This window comes from Nipponia nippon, unplaced genomic scaffold, assembly GCF_047370975.1.
Source record: "Nipponia nippon isolate SJK-2023a ecotype South Korea unplaced genomic scaffold, ASM4737097v1 scaffold_9, whole genome shotgun sequence".
Taxonomy (NCBI): domain Eukaryota; kingdom Metazoa; phylum Chordata; class Aves; order Pelecaniformes; family Threskiornithidae; genus Nipponia; species Nipponia nippon.
The window spans coordinates 11105716-11125259 of NW_028262413.1; the positions used below are offsets into that span (position 1 = coordinate 11105716).

General features: G+C 47.4%; 1 protein-coding gene across 1 annotated transcript; it reads right to left on the bottom strand.

Moving 5' to 3' along the window:
- Positions 1 to 10797: 10797 nt before the first annotated feature.
- PROK2 (prokineticin 2) lies at positions 10798 to 19207 on the bottom strand. The gene is made up of 3 exons (XM_087744101.1): positions 19045 to 19207; positions 15144 to 15269; positions 10798 to 11751 (listed from the first exon to the last, which is right to left on the bottom strand). The coding sequence occupies exons 1-3, from the start codon at positions 19147 to 19149 to the stop codon at positions 11626 to 11628; spliced, it is 357 nt and encodes a 118-aa protein (XP_087600227.1). The 5' UTR covers positions 19150 to 19207; the 3' UTR covers positions 10798 to 11625.
- Positions 19208 to 19544: the final 337 nt, after the last annotated feature.

Below are 19544 nucleotides of genomic sequence, written 5' to 3' on the forward strand. Positions count from 1 at the left end.
TCATCACACTGCTGGAACAAGTTGCACACAAAATGACAGAGATAAGCTCAATTTCCATGAAGAAATTTGCGTCTGTGCTAAGAGTATTTCTGTAGAGAGTAGTCCAAAGTTGTTAGACATCAACTGAGAAATAGTTGTCCTGACTGTGCAGCGAGCACAGAAGAGATGTGTGATGGATCAGAAGAGGGCTAAGGTGGCGGCTCCAGATTTAGGCAGGGAATGGAATTAGGGGAGGCTTCTGGTTTGGTTTTATGTCTTGCTTTCTACCCCCAAGTCAGATTTGAACACCAGAGAGGCAACATTTCTCAAAGTGCATACTGAGAAGTTTGCAATTTGAGCTTTTGGTATAGCTGCAGAGAAGGTAGGCAGGAGGAAGATAGAGCTGTCTTGATACTGCCAGAGCTGGGCTAAGAAATACGACCATGGATGGAGAATCTTGAAAACAAAGAAGTGAGACAATGATCATTTCCAAAGCTGTTTGAAAATGCATCTGGGTACAGAAGGAAAGCTGTCAAGAACTTCAGATCACAGCAGAACTTGGTTATCAGTGCTAATTATAATTTTCATCCTGGAATATCACGTCATTGCTTAGTGAATCGTGATGAGTAATCAGGTAGAGTTGTGTTCCAAAGATTTAGGGGCAAAGCATTGATACTGTTGCTGGGAATTGTATTCCAAGTATACCTTAGATGCCTGTTTCACTGTTAGGTCTTTTCAGTGGGGTTCCAACTTTTGAAGAATCATGTTTCCTTAAAACTTAAGAAACTTCCTATGTAGGGGCCTAGAACTGTGATCTCCAGCTCAAATCTTGCCTTCTTTTTCCTAATCCTGCTGGTACCCAAGCCAATGTTTTCTTTCTCTTACTCTATTAAAAATGCCTGATATTTTGGCATCCTATCTCTCTTCCAAGCTATAAGTAGTATGGTTATGATTCTATTTAAACCAGAGAGGTGGGAGAATAGTTATTTTAAAACCTCCTTAAAAGCTGCAAGGACCAGATTTTTCACTTCTAGAAAAATTAAGCACAAGTTGCATAGTCAATTTGTATATGCGGGGGATGAAAAAAATCACCTTTGGGTGACCTGATGGTTATATTTAGACTTAGCTTATCAAGCCATGCTGCTGTACTGAATGCCAGTCTCTGCGCATAGGCATCCCCCATCTCAGTGATGACCTCGCTAGATGGGCAAGTCAGGTTTTTACCCGCTGAAGATAACGCATGCTTTGCTGTCGCCCATCAGTGGCAACCAGACCCAGCCTTCCCACAGCAAAAGGATACAAAAATGTTTAAAAAGGATATCTGTATTCTGTGCCTTTTGCTTGCATGTAACTTCCAGGGCTGTCTCAGGACTTCTAACATACTCTGAGGGCAGAATCCATGCTGTTTGAAGTTAATTTTATATTTTAGGTACTTGTAATATCAGGCACATTATGATCCTGGCCACGCTAGTACAAAAGAGAAGGAATTCCAGTAGCTTTAATTCAGGGTTTAGATGGGTGTTGTACAATAGGGCTTCATTCCAGAAAATGTGAAACTGAATATCAAGGACAGACACACAGCAGAAAATGAAACGGTATTTGGTGCTGGCACACCAACAAACACCACGTTGCAAGTCTGTCCTGCTGGCTGAGAGCACACCAAGAAAGAATGTAGAACCAGAAAGGGCCGGAGAGACACCAGAGGATAAATATTCCTTCTAAAATCTGAGAAAAGATAAGAAAGTTGCAAAAAAATAGCATTTCCAAAGCACAGTATTAACATGTTCTCACAGCACCCTTTAGTCTGCATATGGGGAAAGTGGGTCACAGAGATTAAATGCTTTGACCAAGATCAGAGAAGGGGCATCAGAGAGGAGGAAAACCTGCTCTGGTAACAAAAGTAGACAAATAATGTTAAGAGAATGGACTGAGCACAGGGAGCCATCCCTGATGCTGTTGGGACTTGTGAGGACTGTAAGCCTCCATGCCCCCAGCTGCCCATCCAAAAACCAGAGCGCTGCTGGTCTTGCTCAGAAGCGCTAATGGCTGAGACTCAGTGAGAGCGGAGTGTTAATTACCTCCCACACCCACGTGAGAAGCTATTGCAGCTTGTTGTGCAAGTTCTGGGCCCACTTGCGAAAACTCAGACAGTCTGAACCCCTCTCCCCATCCCCACTGACGAAAATGCCAAGTACTTGAAGGGTCTGGTGAGCTGCCTGGCAGCAGGGCTCTCCTAGCTCTTCCACCTACCTGTGCTTGACCAGAATGTAGATTGAGCCCTCTCTGTACCCTTCCAGGCATAGGTATGATAGTTTTCCGTATTCTGGGCAACACGAATGCTGAGTATCACAGGAAATACCAACACCATCTCCCCCGGAGATTCTCCGCAGTCTGGCTCAGAGGTCACAGTCCGCTTGTTTTTGCATATCTGTGGTGAAGAATTGCAGTTGCAGAAAGCTGCGCTGCTCTGGAAAAATCTTGATTGCTGCTGGCATCTTCACTCATTCACCAGGTATTTAACACATGCCTTGCAAACATTCCCAGTCAAAGTCTTGCTGTGCTGAAGTCAGTGGAGGTTTTTACCATAAATTTAAATGTCAGGCCAACTTGAAAAAATGACACTGGTCTGAAATCTCAACAAGTACTGGCTATGGCCATCTCTTGCTTTACAACACTCAAAGGTTGGAGTACTGTCGGGTGCTGCTGGCTCTGCCATTAGATTCAGAAAGAGTTTGCTAGGAAAGGGGTTGAAATATTTGGCCGCAGCCAAATTATGTTGTTGGGTACAGGTCTTATTCAGTGGTCACGCTAGAGGTGAAGGATGCGCAAGGGATGCACAGCCCACAGGCTGTCATCATTTGCTTTTTCAGTAGCAGGTCTGCACCAGGGGAGACAAAGCTGCCTCCCAGAATGGTGTGAAGTCAGTAGCTTTGAGGAAAAGGGCAGGAATTTGGCTTAGTCTGATAGCAACAATTCTTTCCTGGGGCTCTACCTGGATGTGATACAGCTACACCTCCAGAAGGCTGCTCTGCCATATGCTGCGGGACTACCCTGGGACACGTTGTGCTGAGCTCAGAGGAGAGCAAAGCTGGCATTTTCCCTCCCTTCCCAGCAAAGGATGCACGGAGTTTGGCTGGACCTCTGCCACTTGCCCCACCTGGTTAAGCATAGTCACCTTGCTCCTGTGTAGCACCTGCTCAGAATTGCCAACAAACCAGCCCAAGAGAAGTGACTCCGGACAGAGTAACAGTCACGGATTGGCAGAACATGATGTTAAGTATTTCAAGGCACTTCATTAACTTAGGCTGCAGATTAGATGATGCTGTGACATATCAGAATACTCCAGAAACTGCATTAGATAGTTACACTGCAAATAAAATTATTAGAAACATGGTGGGGGGCTGTTTTCTAATAGAGGTCCCCTAAAATCCTCAATTTTAGCACAGCTTCCTTAATAGTTGCTCAAAACACTGCACAGGCTACAATTAACTGAATTGTGATATGAACCAGGAAGCATCTCCCATGCTGTGCTGTTCTTAAGCTTCAGAATATTGTAAAGTATACTACATCTTGAAGAAACGGAGCCATCAGAGATGGACTGTCAGTGAAGATGGTCTCTTAAAAACTGGTGCAGAGTTGTATGGGCTGGGGCTGTGCCGATGGAAGTCTTACCCCAAACCTCCTTTTATGCTGGTGATCTCTGATGCCGTGTCATTCATAAAGGACCTTGTGCAGGGTAAATCCTTACTCATCCATTGGTTGTAGAATTGGTGACCAAGAGCTGAATTCCCAACAGGCCTGACGTCTGTGGCGCTCTGACTTTCCCTAAAGCTGATGATGCTGAGCATCTCTGAGCCTGTTTTCACTTGGTGCAAGTCATTAACTGCCCCACACCTCGGTACTTTATCTGAAAAATGATTCATTATTCTTACTCACCTTTGTAAAGCACAGAACTACTGGTAGCAAGAGCAGAGCATTATCACGGGTGAACAATCGCTGACTACATAAGCTTCCATCACTTAACTTTAAAGTCAAGCTAAGCCTTTAATGCAAGCTGTTGCATTTCTGTATTTCTATTCATGTTTAATGACCTTAGTACTTGCACTCTGTCTTTGATCTTGTGAGTCACGCATGGTTGCACTGTGGATGTATTTATCGGAAAGCCACTTTCTTCAGTGCCACATTTTTCACCTCTACCGTGACCAGGTTGATAGCGCAAAGCACTTTGTGTAGGAGGCTTTCAAGTTCAAAGCTAGTCTTGCAAGGGCACAGGGAAGCTGTGAAGTCCCAGTTAATTTTAGTCCGTCATCGCAGCACTAATAGAGTAGGCAGAAATCAAGAGATCGCCCGGTGAAGAGAATGCCCGTCCTAAAGTTTCTGAATGTTATTTACTGGTGTGTCATTAAAAAAAAACAACTCTGTGTTTGTGTGAGGATGATTAACCATTGGAACAAATCATCCAGGAAAAAAAATGGATCCTCCATCTGTGAGACATGCAGCGTGAGCCTGTGCGCCTGCCCACGGCACACCTGCCCGGCCGCCTGTTGCCTGCCCAGCCGGGGTCCCTGCGCCGGGCTTGGGGCTCAGCCTGAGCATGCAGGGAGAAAGAGAGATCAGAAACACCAGTAAACAGCACCAGAACCCTCTCTGTCTCGCAGTGATTCACTCCCTCCTTTTGCTAACTGTTTTACAACACCCATTTTATCATACCTTATAAATACCAGTGCTTGCTTCTCTCAGAAATTTTAGCAGTGGTAGAGCTAAAATGGTTTTGTCATTAAAAAAAAATCCACAGACGGAAACACAGGAAGATTCAGAAGGAAGGGCTGAAGTCTGGGTGCTTTCTGACAGTGAGAGAAAGAGGAATGATTTAGTGGAATATTACCTCACTCCATCGAACCACTCAATCTGTCCCCATCTGTCACTGAGTGCTTGCAGGAGGGTGATGGAAAGGAAACCGTTGAGTAGCTTGAGAGTCGAGTAAATCAACTGGGCTTTTTCCTTTTCTTTTCTTTTTCCTCCCTCATTAGGCCTTGCACACTCGCACTACACAGCAGGTCCCTCAGCATGCTGCGCTGAGGGCAAGGGAGGAGAGGGGACGGGCCCCTGGGTGCCACGGGGCTGCAGTGGCCCTGGGGGCAGAGGTACCAGCTCTGAGTACCCGTGGGGCCAAGCTGCCCCAGGGAGCGAGCTCCGGCAGAGCCACAGAAGACATCTGGGTGTGGAGGAAGGCGGATGAATGTGCAATATGTTCAGCCAAGCTGCAGTGTGACTAAAGGGGGAGAACGTGGGCACCCGAGCCAAGGAGCCAGCAGAATCACAGGCAGAGGTAAAGCTTGGAGCCATGGTGTGAAAGCAAGGAGGGACATGTTTAGGCTGAGCATTACTAAAGTGCTTCCCGGCAGGGCGATGAAGGATGCTGCAGAAGCCGGGCTCTGCAGGACCTGCCTGCAGTGCTGCCAGTGGAGATGGAGGTCTCAGTGCTAATCTTCCTCCCCAATATATCCTAAACTCTCAGCCAGACAGACTTTTTCTTACTCTCAGTTTGTGCAATATCTGTCTGAGCGCAAGCGCTGATGTAAACCAAATCCAAATAGCTGAGGGCTCTGTTGCAATGTGTGAAAGGTTTGTTAGCGACTTTCGGGAGTTTAATGAAACCAGGGTGGGGAGGGATGTGAAATTATGACACCACTGCAGTCAGGAAGTTTTGCCATTGAATTTGAAGGGGTGGGGGATCTTCCTGTCAAGGTTTCACCCATGTGAGAGAAGAAATTGGGGAGGGAAAAAAAAAAAAAAATCTACTAATTTGTCAGGATGCAGTGAAATTTTTGGAAAGGGTGAGCATGCTTGCAGCTGCCTTGCCAGTGCCTCTCCCTGAGCTGGCCGTTCTGGCAGGTCCCATGAAAGCAGTTAAAGATGTGCTCTGCTGCCTGGGCTCCAGCATAGCCTAGAGGAGTAAATAAAGGGTGGGCCCAGCTTCGCACCCCCTGAAGTTAATAGCAGCTTTGCTGGTTTATGAACTCTTTGCAGCAAGAGCCGTGGCTGCCCGTTTGCACTGAAAGAGCCCACAAATGTCTGCATGAAATGACATGAGTGCACTCACGTGTACAAGAGAAAAAGTAAATAAAGAAGGCTCAGCCCTATTTGCTTGGCTGGAACCAGGCCATATTTTCAGTCTGCTTCTGAACTGCCTTACAGCCTTGGGATTTACAAGGCTGCATTACATTTAAAACAAGATTTAATCCCTTCCACGTGTTGCGATGCTGTGGCAGAGGCACGGCACTGGGGTTCAGGAGGCCTGGGTGGGACTCCCAGCCCAGGAAGAGATATGCTGCCCACGCGGTGCGATGCAGAGCCCCGCACGAGTCCCTGTCCTCATGTCAGTGGGGCGCTGGTGGGGACACAGCTACAGCCCATCCTTCCCATGCCACCTGCTGGGACACAGCACAGGGACAGTGATGCATGCCAGGATAGCTCAGGCTGCAGTAGTGGGAGTACATGCTGCATACAGCACAGACACATGCTTTGTCTGGTCTATGAGACTCGTAACCTTCTGGGGACAGGGACATGCCTGTAACACGCTGATATCTGGTGCCATAGTACAAAGGAGCATTGATCTGGGATGCTCTGGGCACTCCTGACACACAATTAACACGTACCCCGTTTCCTAGGCAAATTGAAATTTGCAGAGGAGACTTTCTATCATTTTTACATTGTGCACGCATTCATTCCCCCCCCCCCCCCCCCGTACTAAGCTGTCTTACACTCAGACCTTTGGGAAACCCCTGCCATAGGGGTGTTTACAAGTGTGCTATATGGTTATATTGCTCACTCCTCCTTTCCTGCACACTTTGCTGTTACCCTGCACTGTACTCCTTGCCATGAAACATGCTGCCATCCACGCTCCCTTCAGTGCGCCAGGCTTACTTGGCTTCAGCCCTTCACATTCAGCCTTTCCCAGCCCTGATGACCGGGCAGAGTGGCCCAAAGGCTACCACCATCCTCCAAGGCAGCTGGATCATACGGGGGAATCTGCCCTGCCAAATCATTGAGATGTATCCTACTGCATTGGGCTGGGTCTGCCTGCACTCAAGACTCTCCTTGAAAAATGATAGGTGATTTGCTGTATGTTTGATGTGCATTACACTCATCTCCATTCCTGTGCTCAGAATTATTTATTAGTCTAACAGCTGTACCCCCACTGGTTTGGCATTTCGTATCTACGTAATAGAGAAAGGCACATTGATTTTGCTGTTATCAAAATCCTCTTGTATTTGCACAGTCTTTTCTCTTCCTGCAATTTTCTAATTCCTTCTGGAAAACATATTACACATTGTCAAGATCAAATTCCTGAGACATCTTGTTTAAATCAAGGGATTCTTAGCACCTTCTGTTTCTTTTGAACCTCCATCTGTGCAGTAATAACAGATCAGAGAGCTACTGGGGCGGGGGGGAAGGCATCAGCAAGGACCTCAGTCTGTGGTCATACTTGCTGTTATCATACATCATTACAGTGCATTATGCTGATAAGGCAAATTAGCAAAGTACCTCTTGATAAGGTATGTTAGAAGCCCTTCTAACACATTAGAGTTCTGGAGTAACAGGAACTCGAAAGTTTCCAGCCCACCCACCTGCAAGGGAATAAAACCAACCCTAATCCTGTTTCTTACCTTAGAGCTCTCCATATGGGCATATGCTGCTCTCTAATATTCTTTCACCACCAAGATCATCTTCAGCCTTGTAGCAATTAGCCTCACTTCAGCTACTCCTCCTATAACTCCAGGGTTTCGCTTAGGGTGACCTGTCTCCTAGGGAAGCACCCATGCACACCTGAGTCCCACTTGCTACACAACCAGGAGAATTTATTTTGTGTTACCTCCTCACTCAAAGATTTTGTAACATTTTTTTTTTAAAGTGACAAAATTTCCCAGGGGGGAATTGTGGGCAGAGAATGCAGATGAAGCTGAGCTTCAGCTGGGTTTTCGCCTGCTCAGCAGCAGAGCTTTCCCTCCAGCCCCCCAGGCTTACAGGTGTGTGCTTACTCAGCCAGCTGTGCACCCGCAAACCCAAAACACCTTGCTTCACCTTTCCTGATAAGCACTTAATCAAATTAAGGCAGCAACTCTTTATACGTGGTGGTGTCCTTTCCTGAAACGGCTCTCTGCTAACCCAAAATCTGGTAGTAAACATGGAAACTCCTACAGTTTGGTGTGATATCATCATTATTCTATAGCATATCTGTAATATCAATATTAATATAATATTAAAAATTAATGCACACATTTCTATTAATAATTAATAATATTACTTAAATATTAATAAAATTAAACCAAGTGTTGGCACAGAACTCCTAAGTGGAGTGAATAAAGGAAAGTGTTTAAACCAGGATCTCTCTTAACAAGCTATGCATACTGGAGAATGAGACTTCTCCCTTTCAAGAAGGTGTTTCCAGGGCTGCAAGAGTTTTGTTCTCTTTTCTCATTTGGTTTCTCCTGCAAGGGTCTGCCCCCTTGCCTTCCTCCCAGGCAGGTGAGGAAGCTGTTCCTGGTGCAGGATTATTGCCAGGGTGATGCTGAGGCAAACCGAGCAGCACAGGGGTCTGCAGAAAACCTTTCATGGCAGAGCTGGCTCGAGGCTGGCCACCTTTTCCATCAGTCATGGAGTCAAGTTTGCTGTGCCCCTCAAGTCAAAAAATAGCTTAAGGGAAACACAGAGGGGCATGCGTGGCCGGTTACATTTTGACATACTTCTTGTGGTCACTGGTTTACCTATTATCACTGTAAAGCAAAGAGAAAGGCATCCCCCCCACCCCCCACCCCTCCACTGCAGAAAGAAATTAAAGGGACTTTGCAGGTGTGCTTGGGCTTGGAAATCTCCCCTAGGATGGGAGAAAAGATAATTGATTAGAACAGAGTTTAGGAAAGAATTGGGATGCAAAAGCTTAATCTTCCTTCCAAAATGATCTCTCAAATCAACTAACCTTCATTGTGAGTGGCAATTAATGAGAATTAAATTACTAAAAGGGGAATCGTGGTAATAATGATTGCCGAGTGAATATAGTGGGGATGTAGAACAGCGAGATTCTGCCTTTAGCTCTTCTACATCAGCAGCCGTGCTCCGGCAGCAGCAGGGAAGGTGTGGAGAAGCCCCTCGAGGGCAAGTACAGGGTAATGTCTCTCTCAGAGAAGCACCTTCCTAATGCCCTGTCCAGGAGTGTCTGCAGGACACGAGTACTTTGACCTCCTATACGTGGTGTGAACTTTGAACTCATGTAATTAGGGCCATTCTCATTACCCAGATAAATGCCTAATCCTGCAAGTTAATTGGCACAAATTACAACTACAAAGTTGCTCTGCTCTTGTCTGATAAACTCTCCTAGGAGTTCAGTTTGGTAGGTCTAAGGCAGTCATCAGATATAATTTTCCACTCACTCAGAATGATATAAACCAGGGTTATTACCTTCAGTGGAGTCACTGGTGATTTATGCCAGTGGGAGATGAGAAGCAGGGCTGGTGTTTCCTGCTATGGTTCATCATTTTGAGCACCATGACAATGTGCTTTGGTAAAAATGAGTGGAGCAAGAGATGGGACACACACACATTTGGGCTGCTTCTGTTTTCCTTCTTGATTTTCCCTGTGAGTGTAAATTGAAGTCCATGGTAGTAGGCTAATTTTATATTGATAGACATGGACAGAAAAGCAACTCCCAGGCTCCCAGTGCATTCCTCCTCTGCAGACTCAGACTGTGTGGGTGCATGGGGGGTTTGAGGAGCCCCACTATTAAGTGGCAGTGGTAGGATCAGGTTTTGGGTTTGTTTTTAAACCCCGGTTCTGGGAATTTCTGCAGTGCTCACAGGTCACTGTATTACCATGGGAATGAGCTGGTCTTTCACCCGCACAATCCAGCTCTTTGGGTTAGAATTGAGCTCCTCTAAGGCTTCAGATCCAATACAGGCACTTTGTACCTGATCACATTAATGCAAACCACATATAAAATTACCATTTGATGGCACCTCAGACTTTCTTTTTTTTTTTTTTTCCCTACAGGACCTGAGTTTGTTGTCACTTGCACAGCTGCTGTATCGCCACTCCAAAGGGTGAAGCAAAATATGTAGGCTTTGGAGCAGGAGCCCTGGGGTTGGGCTGTTTAGAATTGGGAGGATGCAATCCCATCTCTCAAGGCACTTATTCTTCTAACGTGTGCAGGATCCACAAGGATCTGGCCAAATAGCAGATCCAGTTATTCCTTTCTGTCTCTTTGGGGATGCTGTGGAGCCCAGTGGAAGGTATCTGGTAAACTCACTGGGACATTTCTTATCTTCTCTAATACAAGTGTTTGCTTTAATACAAGTGTGCTAACTTCTCTCAAACCCCTCATGGTCATCATCAGCAAAGCACGGATTGTTGAATGATGAATGACTTCACTTTTCCAGCTCCAGCATATGTTTGCATGTCTGAGAGCAAGAAATGTGTGAAACTCACACAAACTATTGGAATTCCAGCTCCAGGGACTGACAAGTAAATATGAAGTTGCACGGTATTTCATAGAAAACCCACAAATTATATGTTTGCCAGGTTAAAGTTGATCCTTTGAGGCATGTGCCAAGAAAAACCTCTCTTATTGGCTACACCAAGATTCCTCCATCGTCTAAGACTGCAGCTCAGTTGAGGAGTTCATGCCTTGTAAACTGCTGAGTTTCCCTAAAAGCAGCCAGAGGCATATAATCTTTCGCTAAGCTATCCATAAGGAGCTCTGCTAGCTTGGGTGAATCAAGTATGTGATAACAGATTACACTGAATAAAAATGGAAAACCACAATGACAAAATAATGTTATAATATTAAAATAAATCAAATCATATAGCGCCATTATTCTGATACAGAATTTTTACACAGCAAATTTGATACATATACAAGAAGTCAGGCAGCCCATTACAATAAACTTCAGGGTTCCTTTTTTAATATAAACTACAACTTAATACATAGTTTGAGATGATTAGGTAGTTTTACACCAACTCAAGTAACAACAATGTCTTCTCATCTTAGAATACTAAAATAACAAAATCTTTTAATGCTTTGAATATTGAAATGCTTTGGTTCCACCTGCCACTTTTAAAAAGTGTAAAAACTACATCTATTGTTAAACTTTTACTCTAGAGCTGTGCCTAACTTACAAATACAGTTATATTAATAAAGATACGAAATGTAATGTAAATACATTTTTTTGGCAATCGTCATATGCTTCATACTATGCAATTACTCAACTCTCAGTTCGATTCAAGCATTCCAAAGTGTAAAAACGTGGCCAAAACTTTCCAAAACTGACAATAATCTTGGATGTTTTCATTCTGGGGTTAAGCTGGAACCATGAAGACCATGAGACAGTTAAGAAATCGTTACGCTCCTGCCCTCAGAAAGCAATGTTGCTTCAGCAGATGTCATTTTGCTCACCCCAAAGTGAAAGCATCTGCCACCGCAAGTCCCTCCTAAAAACCCTGGCCACTACAGCACAGTATCTCATCTTCAGTTTTAATGTTGGTGAGGCAGGAAAGTATGGTAAAGGGTTTCCCCTGGCAAGTACCTTGTTTGTCACAATAACAAGAAAAAGAATACATTGAGTGGCTCTTTCTAGTGCAGAATAGCTCCTGCTAAAAAAAGACATCTTCTTTTCTGAAGTCTGGTAAACATTTGAATTTGCTGGGAGAAGTCCGTACGCAGGCCAGGCCGGGGAGACACGGGCAGGTGTGGTGCATCCGCCGCCCGGAGAAGGGAACCTGGGGACAAAGAGCACAGACATCAGGGACAGGGAGCACAGGCGATGGTGCTTGGGATGGATGGATTTGGATGAGCAGCGGGGATACAGGGAACTCTGCCCGCTTTCCTCCACAGCAGGAGATCCCCATGAGCTGCAGCACAGGGGCCGGAGAGCAGATGGCAAAGCCAACCCCATTGCATTTCCCAGTCAAGCCACAGTTAAGAGCAAAATGTAATGGTCCGTGTTGCTCTGTAAATCTACATCTGTGACACATGTTATCCATTTACTTTCATTTCATAAAGGCATCTGTTGTGAAACTACACTGGCCTTTAGCACGATGTTTGGCGGTGTTTACTGTGCAGGGGTTTCTGCTTGCCCTGACTCCTGCATTGCCATAGCCACAGAGTAGCTTGTCAGCCGCGTAGCAGGACTCGGGAACTGCAGGATCCCATGGTAATTCAGGCTGGAAGGGATCTCTGGAGGTCATCTCGCCTGACCTCCTTTTGGAGCAGGATCCCCTTGCCACAGGGCAGAGGTTTCTCATTTCATCCCACCCTCCTCCAGCCACGCTGTGTTGCAGGGAGCACACATATGGACTGCATTAAACAAATGTAACTGCGCCACAACATGCATATGCACTGACACTCTTTAACAACTTGATTACAAGCTCCGTCTTTTACAGGAGCCGTGCCTCCGCCAGCACATGAGTTGAGCAGGACAGCCTGGTGGGACAGCGTGGCTGGGAGCCACGGTGCTGCTGGCCAGCAGCGTGCACTGAGCATCCGGCGGGATGCAGTGAGGGAAGCACAGAGGTACAAAGCCGCCACTGCCAGCTGGGCAGGCAGCCCTAATTCCCTCATTTTCCGATTTCTGGGCATTTTGAGCCTGCAGTTTTAATATTCTGAGATTGCTTTGTGTCAGCGTGCAATTTTTTTCTTTAAGAAAGTCAAAGGGAGAAAGTCCCACATGTTCCCCCGTGCATCATGCCAAGGACCTGCCCAACTCCAGTGACACCCTGCTGTGTGCGGGGGGCGGGGGGCTCACATCGCCTGCGGTGCCCTGGACCAGCACCAGCCCCCTGCCCAGCACCCGCTGAAGAGCAACCCCAGAGCGAGGTTCACCATGGACTTTCCCACGCCATCCGCCACGGCCCCGTGAGCAGAGAAGCCACCAACTGCGGGTGCCAGGGACTCCCTGCGGGAATCACACCTCTTGGGTGCCCACGCACAGCGCTGCAGAAAAACCTAAAATCTGAGCTCCTGGGGCTGGTAAGGCTGACTCAGAGGTACCTCTCAGCCCTCCGACAGCTCAAGTGATTTATTCAAGACATTACATTCACTGCAAGGAAATGTTCATTTCAGCAGGACTCCCACGCTGAAGACGTGGCTTAATAGCACACCTGGCTGGGGACAGGCAGCGGGTGACAGCTCTCCAGGACGGGTGCTTTGCTGGGGCGTGCAGCTTCTGCCTGCACAGGCAGAGCCCATGTGCCTGGAGCTGGTGCTGGCGATGCCGGCTGAGCTGGTGCATGCTTTGCCACGCTGTGTGCCCAGCACCAGGTTTTAATGAGCATGGGGCGATGGGAGTTTGGGGGTGAAAAGGAAACAAGGAAGCTCTGCTGCCAGATCTGTCTGCTGACCTGCCAAACCTCACCTGCCTGGTCCTGCCTGCAAACCCTGCCTTCCCACCTGCAAACCCTGCCTCTGCAATGCCAACAGAGATTGTTAACGGCATCAAGCCAACGCCATCTAGTTGCTGAGAAGGAAACTAGAAGGTGGAAACCCAACCGCCAGCCATCTCCTCCAGGGTATCTCCAGGCCTCTCTGGAGGTCCCCGAGGAGGTGGCATGGCCGTGGTGGTGCCTGCTTTGTACCTGACCTGCAGGCAAAGGAAAGGTTTTGGTGCTGAGGGCAATTGGGCTCCCAGCTGCCCCCTACCCAAATATTTAGGGGAGAGGAACCATTGAGCAAACTCTCCATCCTTAAAAATACCTAATTTCACATACAATTGGTCGTAAATCAATTTGCTTTGTGTTTGCCATAAAGAGCAGTGGGGTGAGGAATCTAAATTTATAATTAGCCTCATAAAGCTTATAAACATTAGTGACTGTGACTGCAAGTCTGGGATGGACAGGCATCTTCTCTGATTGTAATTATGTGGGCAATTAGCTTAAAATACATCAGACAGTATAAATTATTACCCAAAAGCAATGAGCTTATAAAAACCTAGAAGACAATTTCTCCTATCCTGAGACTCCTGTTAACGTAAAGAGCCCTTAGACGAAAAACCTGCTACATTACATAGTAAAAAAGAGAATTTTGTCCCCAATATCATAGCGGAAGATTTAAAAATTTAACTGTAATAGAACAGAGCCTTGCACTTCCTAAAACTGAGGAAATAAACCATAGATACTGAGCTGAGAAGCCAGGCATTAGATGAGACAATGAGAGAGGCAGCTAACTAGCTGCACATATATAATCTAAATTTATTGCCGCAATATCTTTCACATGAGGTGACTCTTGGGCCCTACTCTTACCTGAGGATGGCTCTGAAGACCACCAGGTTCTCAAGCTCCTTGGTAACAACCCGCTCAATCTTTTGTATACAGATTGTATTATTTATAAATAAACAGCCTTTTTCACAGTACATATAATATACATAATTACATAACCTTAAAAAATGTATTTGTTAATATCATTATATTAATAGTATAGTGTATCATATAACAATGTACTAATATGTAAATAGTGTTATATGTGTGTGTGTGTATATATGTATAAATACATTTATATTTTAAATTAATAGGTAGAACAGAAGCGAAGAGAGCCTGCGGTGAGTTTTCTCAAGTACAAGTGTGTGCCAATGCTTTCTCACTGGCTTTTGAAGGCACCAGTGGCTCTCAGCCTCTGGAGGACAACTGGACATTGATGTTTGATGGCAGGGACCATGCTGCAGTGATGCACCAGGTGTCCCAACACTGGCTGGTGACGTTTTTATGCTTGTGATGGGACCTGGTCCAGTTCTACTGAGGTCGGTGGTGTTTGCTACACTCCTGCTCACACGTGTAGGCCTTGGCAGGTTCGGGCTTGGGAACTGCTAAGGCTGTTTTGGATCGCGTAATGAAGCAAAACAGCAACAACAAACTAATAAGAAAACAAACTGAAAAGCGTGTATTACTTTCCTCCGCGGATTCTCTTCAGCATAATTCTGACAGTAATGTATTTCCTGACGTAGATACCTTCAGCACTATTTCCATACAGATGCAAATGGCTGGGTATTGTAATGCACGGGATGTCTCCCTGCCTTTTCACCACCTATGGCTTTTATGCAATGTGACGTACACTGCAGTATATTCCTGTTTCTTTCTGCCCTGCCAGCGCTGGTCGCACAGCCCCCCAGTGACATACTCACTCGGTGACTCAAAGGATGGCACTCCTCTCCCAAATTTCCCATCGGCGTGCACATTCGCAGGCTGCGGATCCAGAGGCTAACCGCACAGCACATCCCTCCTCCGCACTGCTGGTCTCGGTCGCAGGCCTGGAGTTCAATACAGCATTAGGCAAATAAAATTAATAACAAATACGTTCCAGAAATAAGACAGATCAGGTGCTCAAGAGCTGCCTCTGACACCCCACAAGTTATCATGGCTCATTACGGCTGAATAACAAGATTTAAGGCTGGTTCGCAATACTTCTATCTCCCATGGATCTGAACATACAGACTCCTGGCACATTTCAGAGTTGAGCCCAGGATGTTTAAAGCTGCGACCACATACGGAGCTGCTCAGGGCCGAATCCAGGACTGTCAGTGATTTACAGTCCCAGTTTCTAAGCACTGATGGACCGCGGCACGTCCCACTCTGCTTTCGCAGATCAGAGCCTGAGTGAGCTCACGCAGGTGCAAGGACCAAGTGCACCAAACAAACACTCAGAAATCCTGTCCTACGGGGAAGCTAGGATAGGAAATTATCCATTAATTTAAAGACTTTTAAGTAACTATTCCTTCTAGTTTCTTATGATAATATCTTATGGTTGAGTGCCTTTGCAAACGCAAGACTGCATGACGGTGTTATTAGAGAAGTCCAAGTGGAAGCAGCTAAAACAGAAGTTTAAATAGGGATTCTGTGGTTGTTATCTAGAATTACATGTAACTAAAAGAGGTCTTAAATGTGTAATAGAAAAAGCTTTGCATAAGTGTCCACGCCCAAGAAAATGCTACTGTGGTAGCATTCCCCCTGCAAGGGGGAAAAAAACCTCAGCCGCTTACCCAATACATTTTTTGGCTTAGATAAGCACAAACCAAAATACAAACTATTGGGTATGTTTTAAAAACCAGAAACTATGAAGAGCAATTGACATGTTAGGGTTTGAAACAGGTTACTGCACATCTTTTGCTTATTTTTTAAGCAAAAGCTTATCAGACTTCTTACTATATGAATTTAATGCAAAAACCAGTCTCTTTTCTCCGATGAGAAATTCCATGAGTTAAAGGTTCTGATTACACCTCAAAGGTAAGCTTAATTAACCCACTTCTCTTTTAATATCTGACAGCAGGAGTGATAGACCAAAGGTCACTGGTCAGCAGTACATAAACAGGCAACTTGTAAAAATGTACATAAAAGATGATAACAGCTCTGGGGAAGACTGCGTAGCAGAACAAACATTCGCTTGAGCAAAAAAGCTTACAGATCTTACCTTGGGATTTACATGATAAATGCCATTAGTCTGTACTCTACTGGGTAAATATTACACTAGTTTAACCAGCAGAAGCCAGATCAAAATACGTATTTACAGATCAGCCAGTAATTTAGGAAAAAGCTGTTGCATTAGAGTCAAGCTGTTAAATAGCGTGTGTAACGCAAACGGCTAGCACTCCTCCTAAACACACATTTAACGAAGCCAACAGCTCTGTGCTACAGGTGAGCCCAAACACACAGAGTATTTACTTATAAGACTAATATGGCCATAAAACTACCACTACAACCTGCCTGGTAGATAACGTTTACTTTCTAACCTCTCTCTTAAAGAAAAAAAGTGCGGCAATGGTCTAATTTTGCCCCAGTCACAAAAAACTGCAGGTCCAGTGATTTTGGCTGCCGCCAGCATGCCAGCATCCACTGCTCGGCTGGAGTGACAGGCTCTGCTATTCCTCACCAGCCAGCTCCTGACCCCCTTTTTATCTCAGTTGTATCTCAAACCCCATCCATCTCCGTGGGACCGGTCCTGGAGTGAAGTACCACTCAGCTGCAAAACAGGTCTGAGTATGTCCTAGCCAGCAAGGGTATCTAAAACAGTGTGCTGAACAATTTAGTTTTGAAACTCAGACACACATATATACATCTGGCAGAACTTCTAGGGCTCGCCTTCCAAAAATGTATGACAGGTTTTGAAAATATTCAACCCAAATGCTCCTGCCCACACCTTATCTCCAACGTGGAATTCATACTGCTACTCCTAGTATTCACTGGACACAACATGAAGGACATTCCTCTTCAGAACCCCATTTAAACACAGTTCTGTGTGAAATTCAGCTCAAGGAAAAAGTCTCAGGTGAAAGGCTGGCTCAAAGCCGACTGAAGTCAGCACATGAACCACCATGAAGTGAGGAAGGTTTGAATCAAGTCCTGAAATTGCAAAGGAAAAGCACCTTTCAGGCTCAGAGGATGGGGATGGGAACACCTACGTCAGCTCTCATCTGAGATTTGCCCATTCATCAGAAGCCAAAAATGCATCGAAGTGGTTTAAGCAGAAATGCCCTGCAATAGTTAATAAATCAACATTTTCTAGTTCTAATGTATTTTTACTTTCTGAATCTGCTTTGTCCTTGATCTATTATTCAGCGCTTTACAATTACTTTATTTAATGGGTTAATTATGCTTCAAAGGTATAGCCACAACTCTCATAACAGACTTAGATAAACTGGTCCTCCATTGCTGGAAATATTTCTACTTAAAAGGAAAATTCTCAAATACTAAAAAATTCCTTCACACTCTCTGCTCTGAAAATTAATCAGTCCTGGGTACTGGTCTGACCTCCAGAGAAATGCCTAGGAGCGTTTCACGGACTTCAGTGAAGTCCGGACGGGGAGCCTGGACAGCCACGGAGTAATCTGCTGCCGCGAGTACAACTTCTGGGGGTTACAAAAGACATGTGAGCTCTCGAAGGAATGCAAGCGCTGCGTTATTAATCCAAAGCAAACACTAAAAAAATCATTTTACTTGAGAGTGATGCAATGCTTTGGGTTAAACAACGTGGTTGGAAAAAAAATATTTTCACAACCAAAGTAAATCTCAAGCCTAAAAACAACAACAACAACAACAGAGGACTCATTTGCAATGGGTGGCTATTGAGGGAAAAAAGCAGCACAGTCATACTCAAAAAAACCCAAAAGCAGCGTTTTGCGATGATTGCAATGCCGGTGCCTGCCCTGTAAGCGGTAAGGCTGGGGGAGCTGGCGGAGCTCGGGGTGCCCCAGCAGGAGGTGCGGTGCCCCAGCAGGAGGTGCGGTGCCCCGAGCCGGGCCCTCCCGGGCAGGTTTGGGGGCGGCCGGGGCCGGGGGCTGCATGGCGGGGGGCAGCCTCCAGCCCCGGAGAAGCAGCGGGAGCCTCTGCGCTCTCACGGACCAGCCCCGAGACACCCCCGCGCCGAGTCCGGGCATCCCTCACGCCAAAGGGACAGACCCCACACCGGGGCATCCCTCACCTCAGAGACTTGCAAGTCCTGGTATCACCCACTGCAGAGAGACGCCCCATATCCTGGCACCCCTCGCCCTAGAGAGACCCCCAAGCTCTGGTATCACTTAGTCCAGAGAGACCCCCGGCTCCGGGCGTCCCTCATCCCAGACAGACCTCCACGCCCTGGCGGCACTTATTCCAGACAGACGCCCAAGCCCTGGCATCTCTCATCCTCTGGCACAGCCCTCCCTTCTCCCTCCTGGTTATCACTTATCCCAGCGAGACCCCCAGCTCCGGGCATCCCCCACCCTACGCGAGACCCCTCTGTCCTGCCATCACTTACCCCGGCCAGACCCCCGAGCCCCGGCAGTGCTCGCCCCAGAGAGACCCCCCCAGCTCCCGGCAGGGAGAGCCCCCCTACACCCTGGCATCGCTTATCCCCGCCGCGTCCCGCTAGCACTCACCGCAGACAGACCCCCAGGTCCTCTCCCCGCTCCCCCGGCGGAGCCCCCAGCCCCCCACCGCCGCACGCTTTCCCGCCGAGCCCCCGCCCGGCTCCCGCCCGCCTGCGGCCGCCGCGGGTCCCGTCGGTGCCGTCGGGCCGGGCCGGCCCGCGCGGTGCCGTGCGGCGGCGCTCACCCCGGTGATGACGGCCCCGTGCCCCGCCGCCAGCAGCAGCACCAGCAGCAGCAGCACCAGCAGCAGCAGCAGCACCGGCGGCGGAGCGCCGCGCAAGCTCCGCATGCTGCCGTCCCGCGGCCGCGGCCCCTGCGCTCCCCGCGGGCGCAGCGCGGCGCAGCGGAGCCGGGCGGCGGCCGCCCCAGCCGTTATAAAGCCGGGGGCCGCCGTCGGCGGCAGCGTGAGTCACCCCCGCCCTGGCAGCGCCGCGGCCGCGGACCAACGCGCGCACCCCACCGCGCCCAGGTGCGCGGCCGCGGGACGAGACTGCGCGGCTGCGGGGTGGGGGGCAGCGGGGGCATCCCACAGCAGGTCTGGAGGGACATCCCCCAACATGTTGGGGACATCCCCCAGCAGGTCTTGGGCAGACACCCTCCAGCATGTTGGGGACATCCCACAGCAGGTCTGGGTGGGACATCCCCCAGCATGTTGGGGACATCCCTCAACAGGTCTGAGGGACA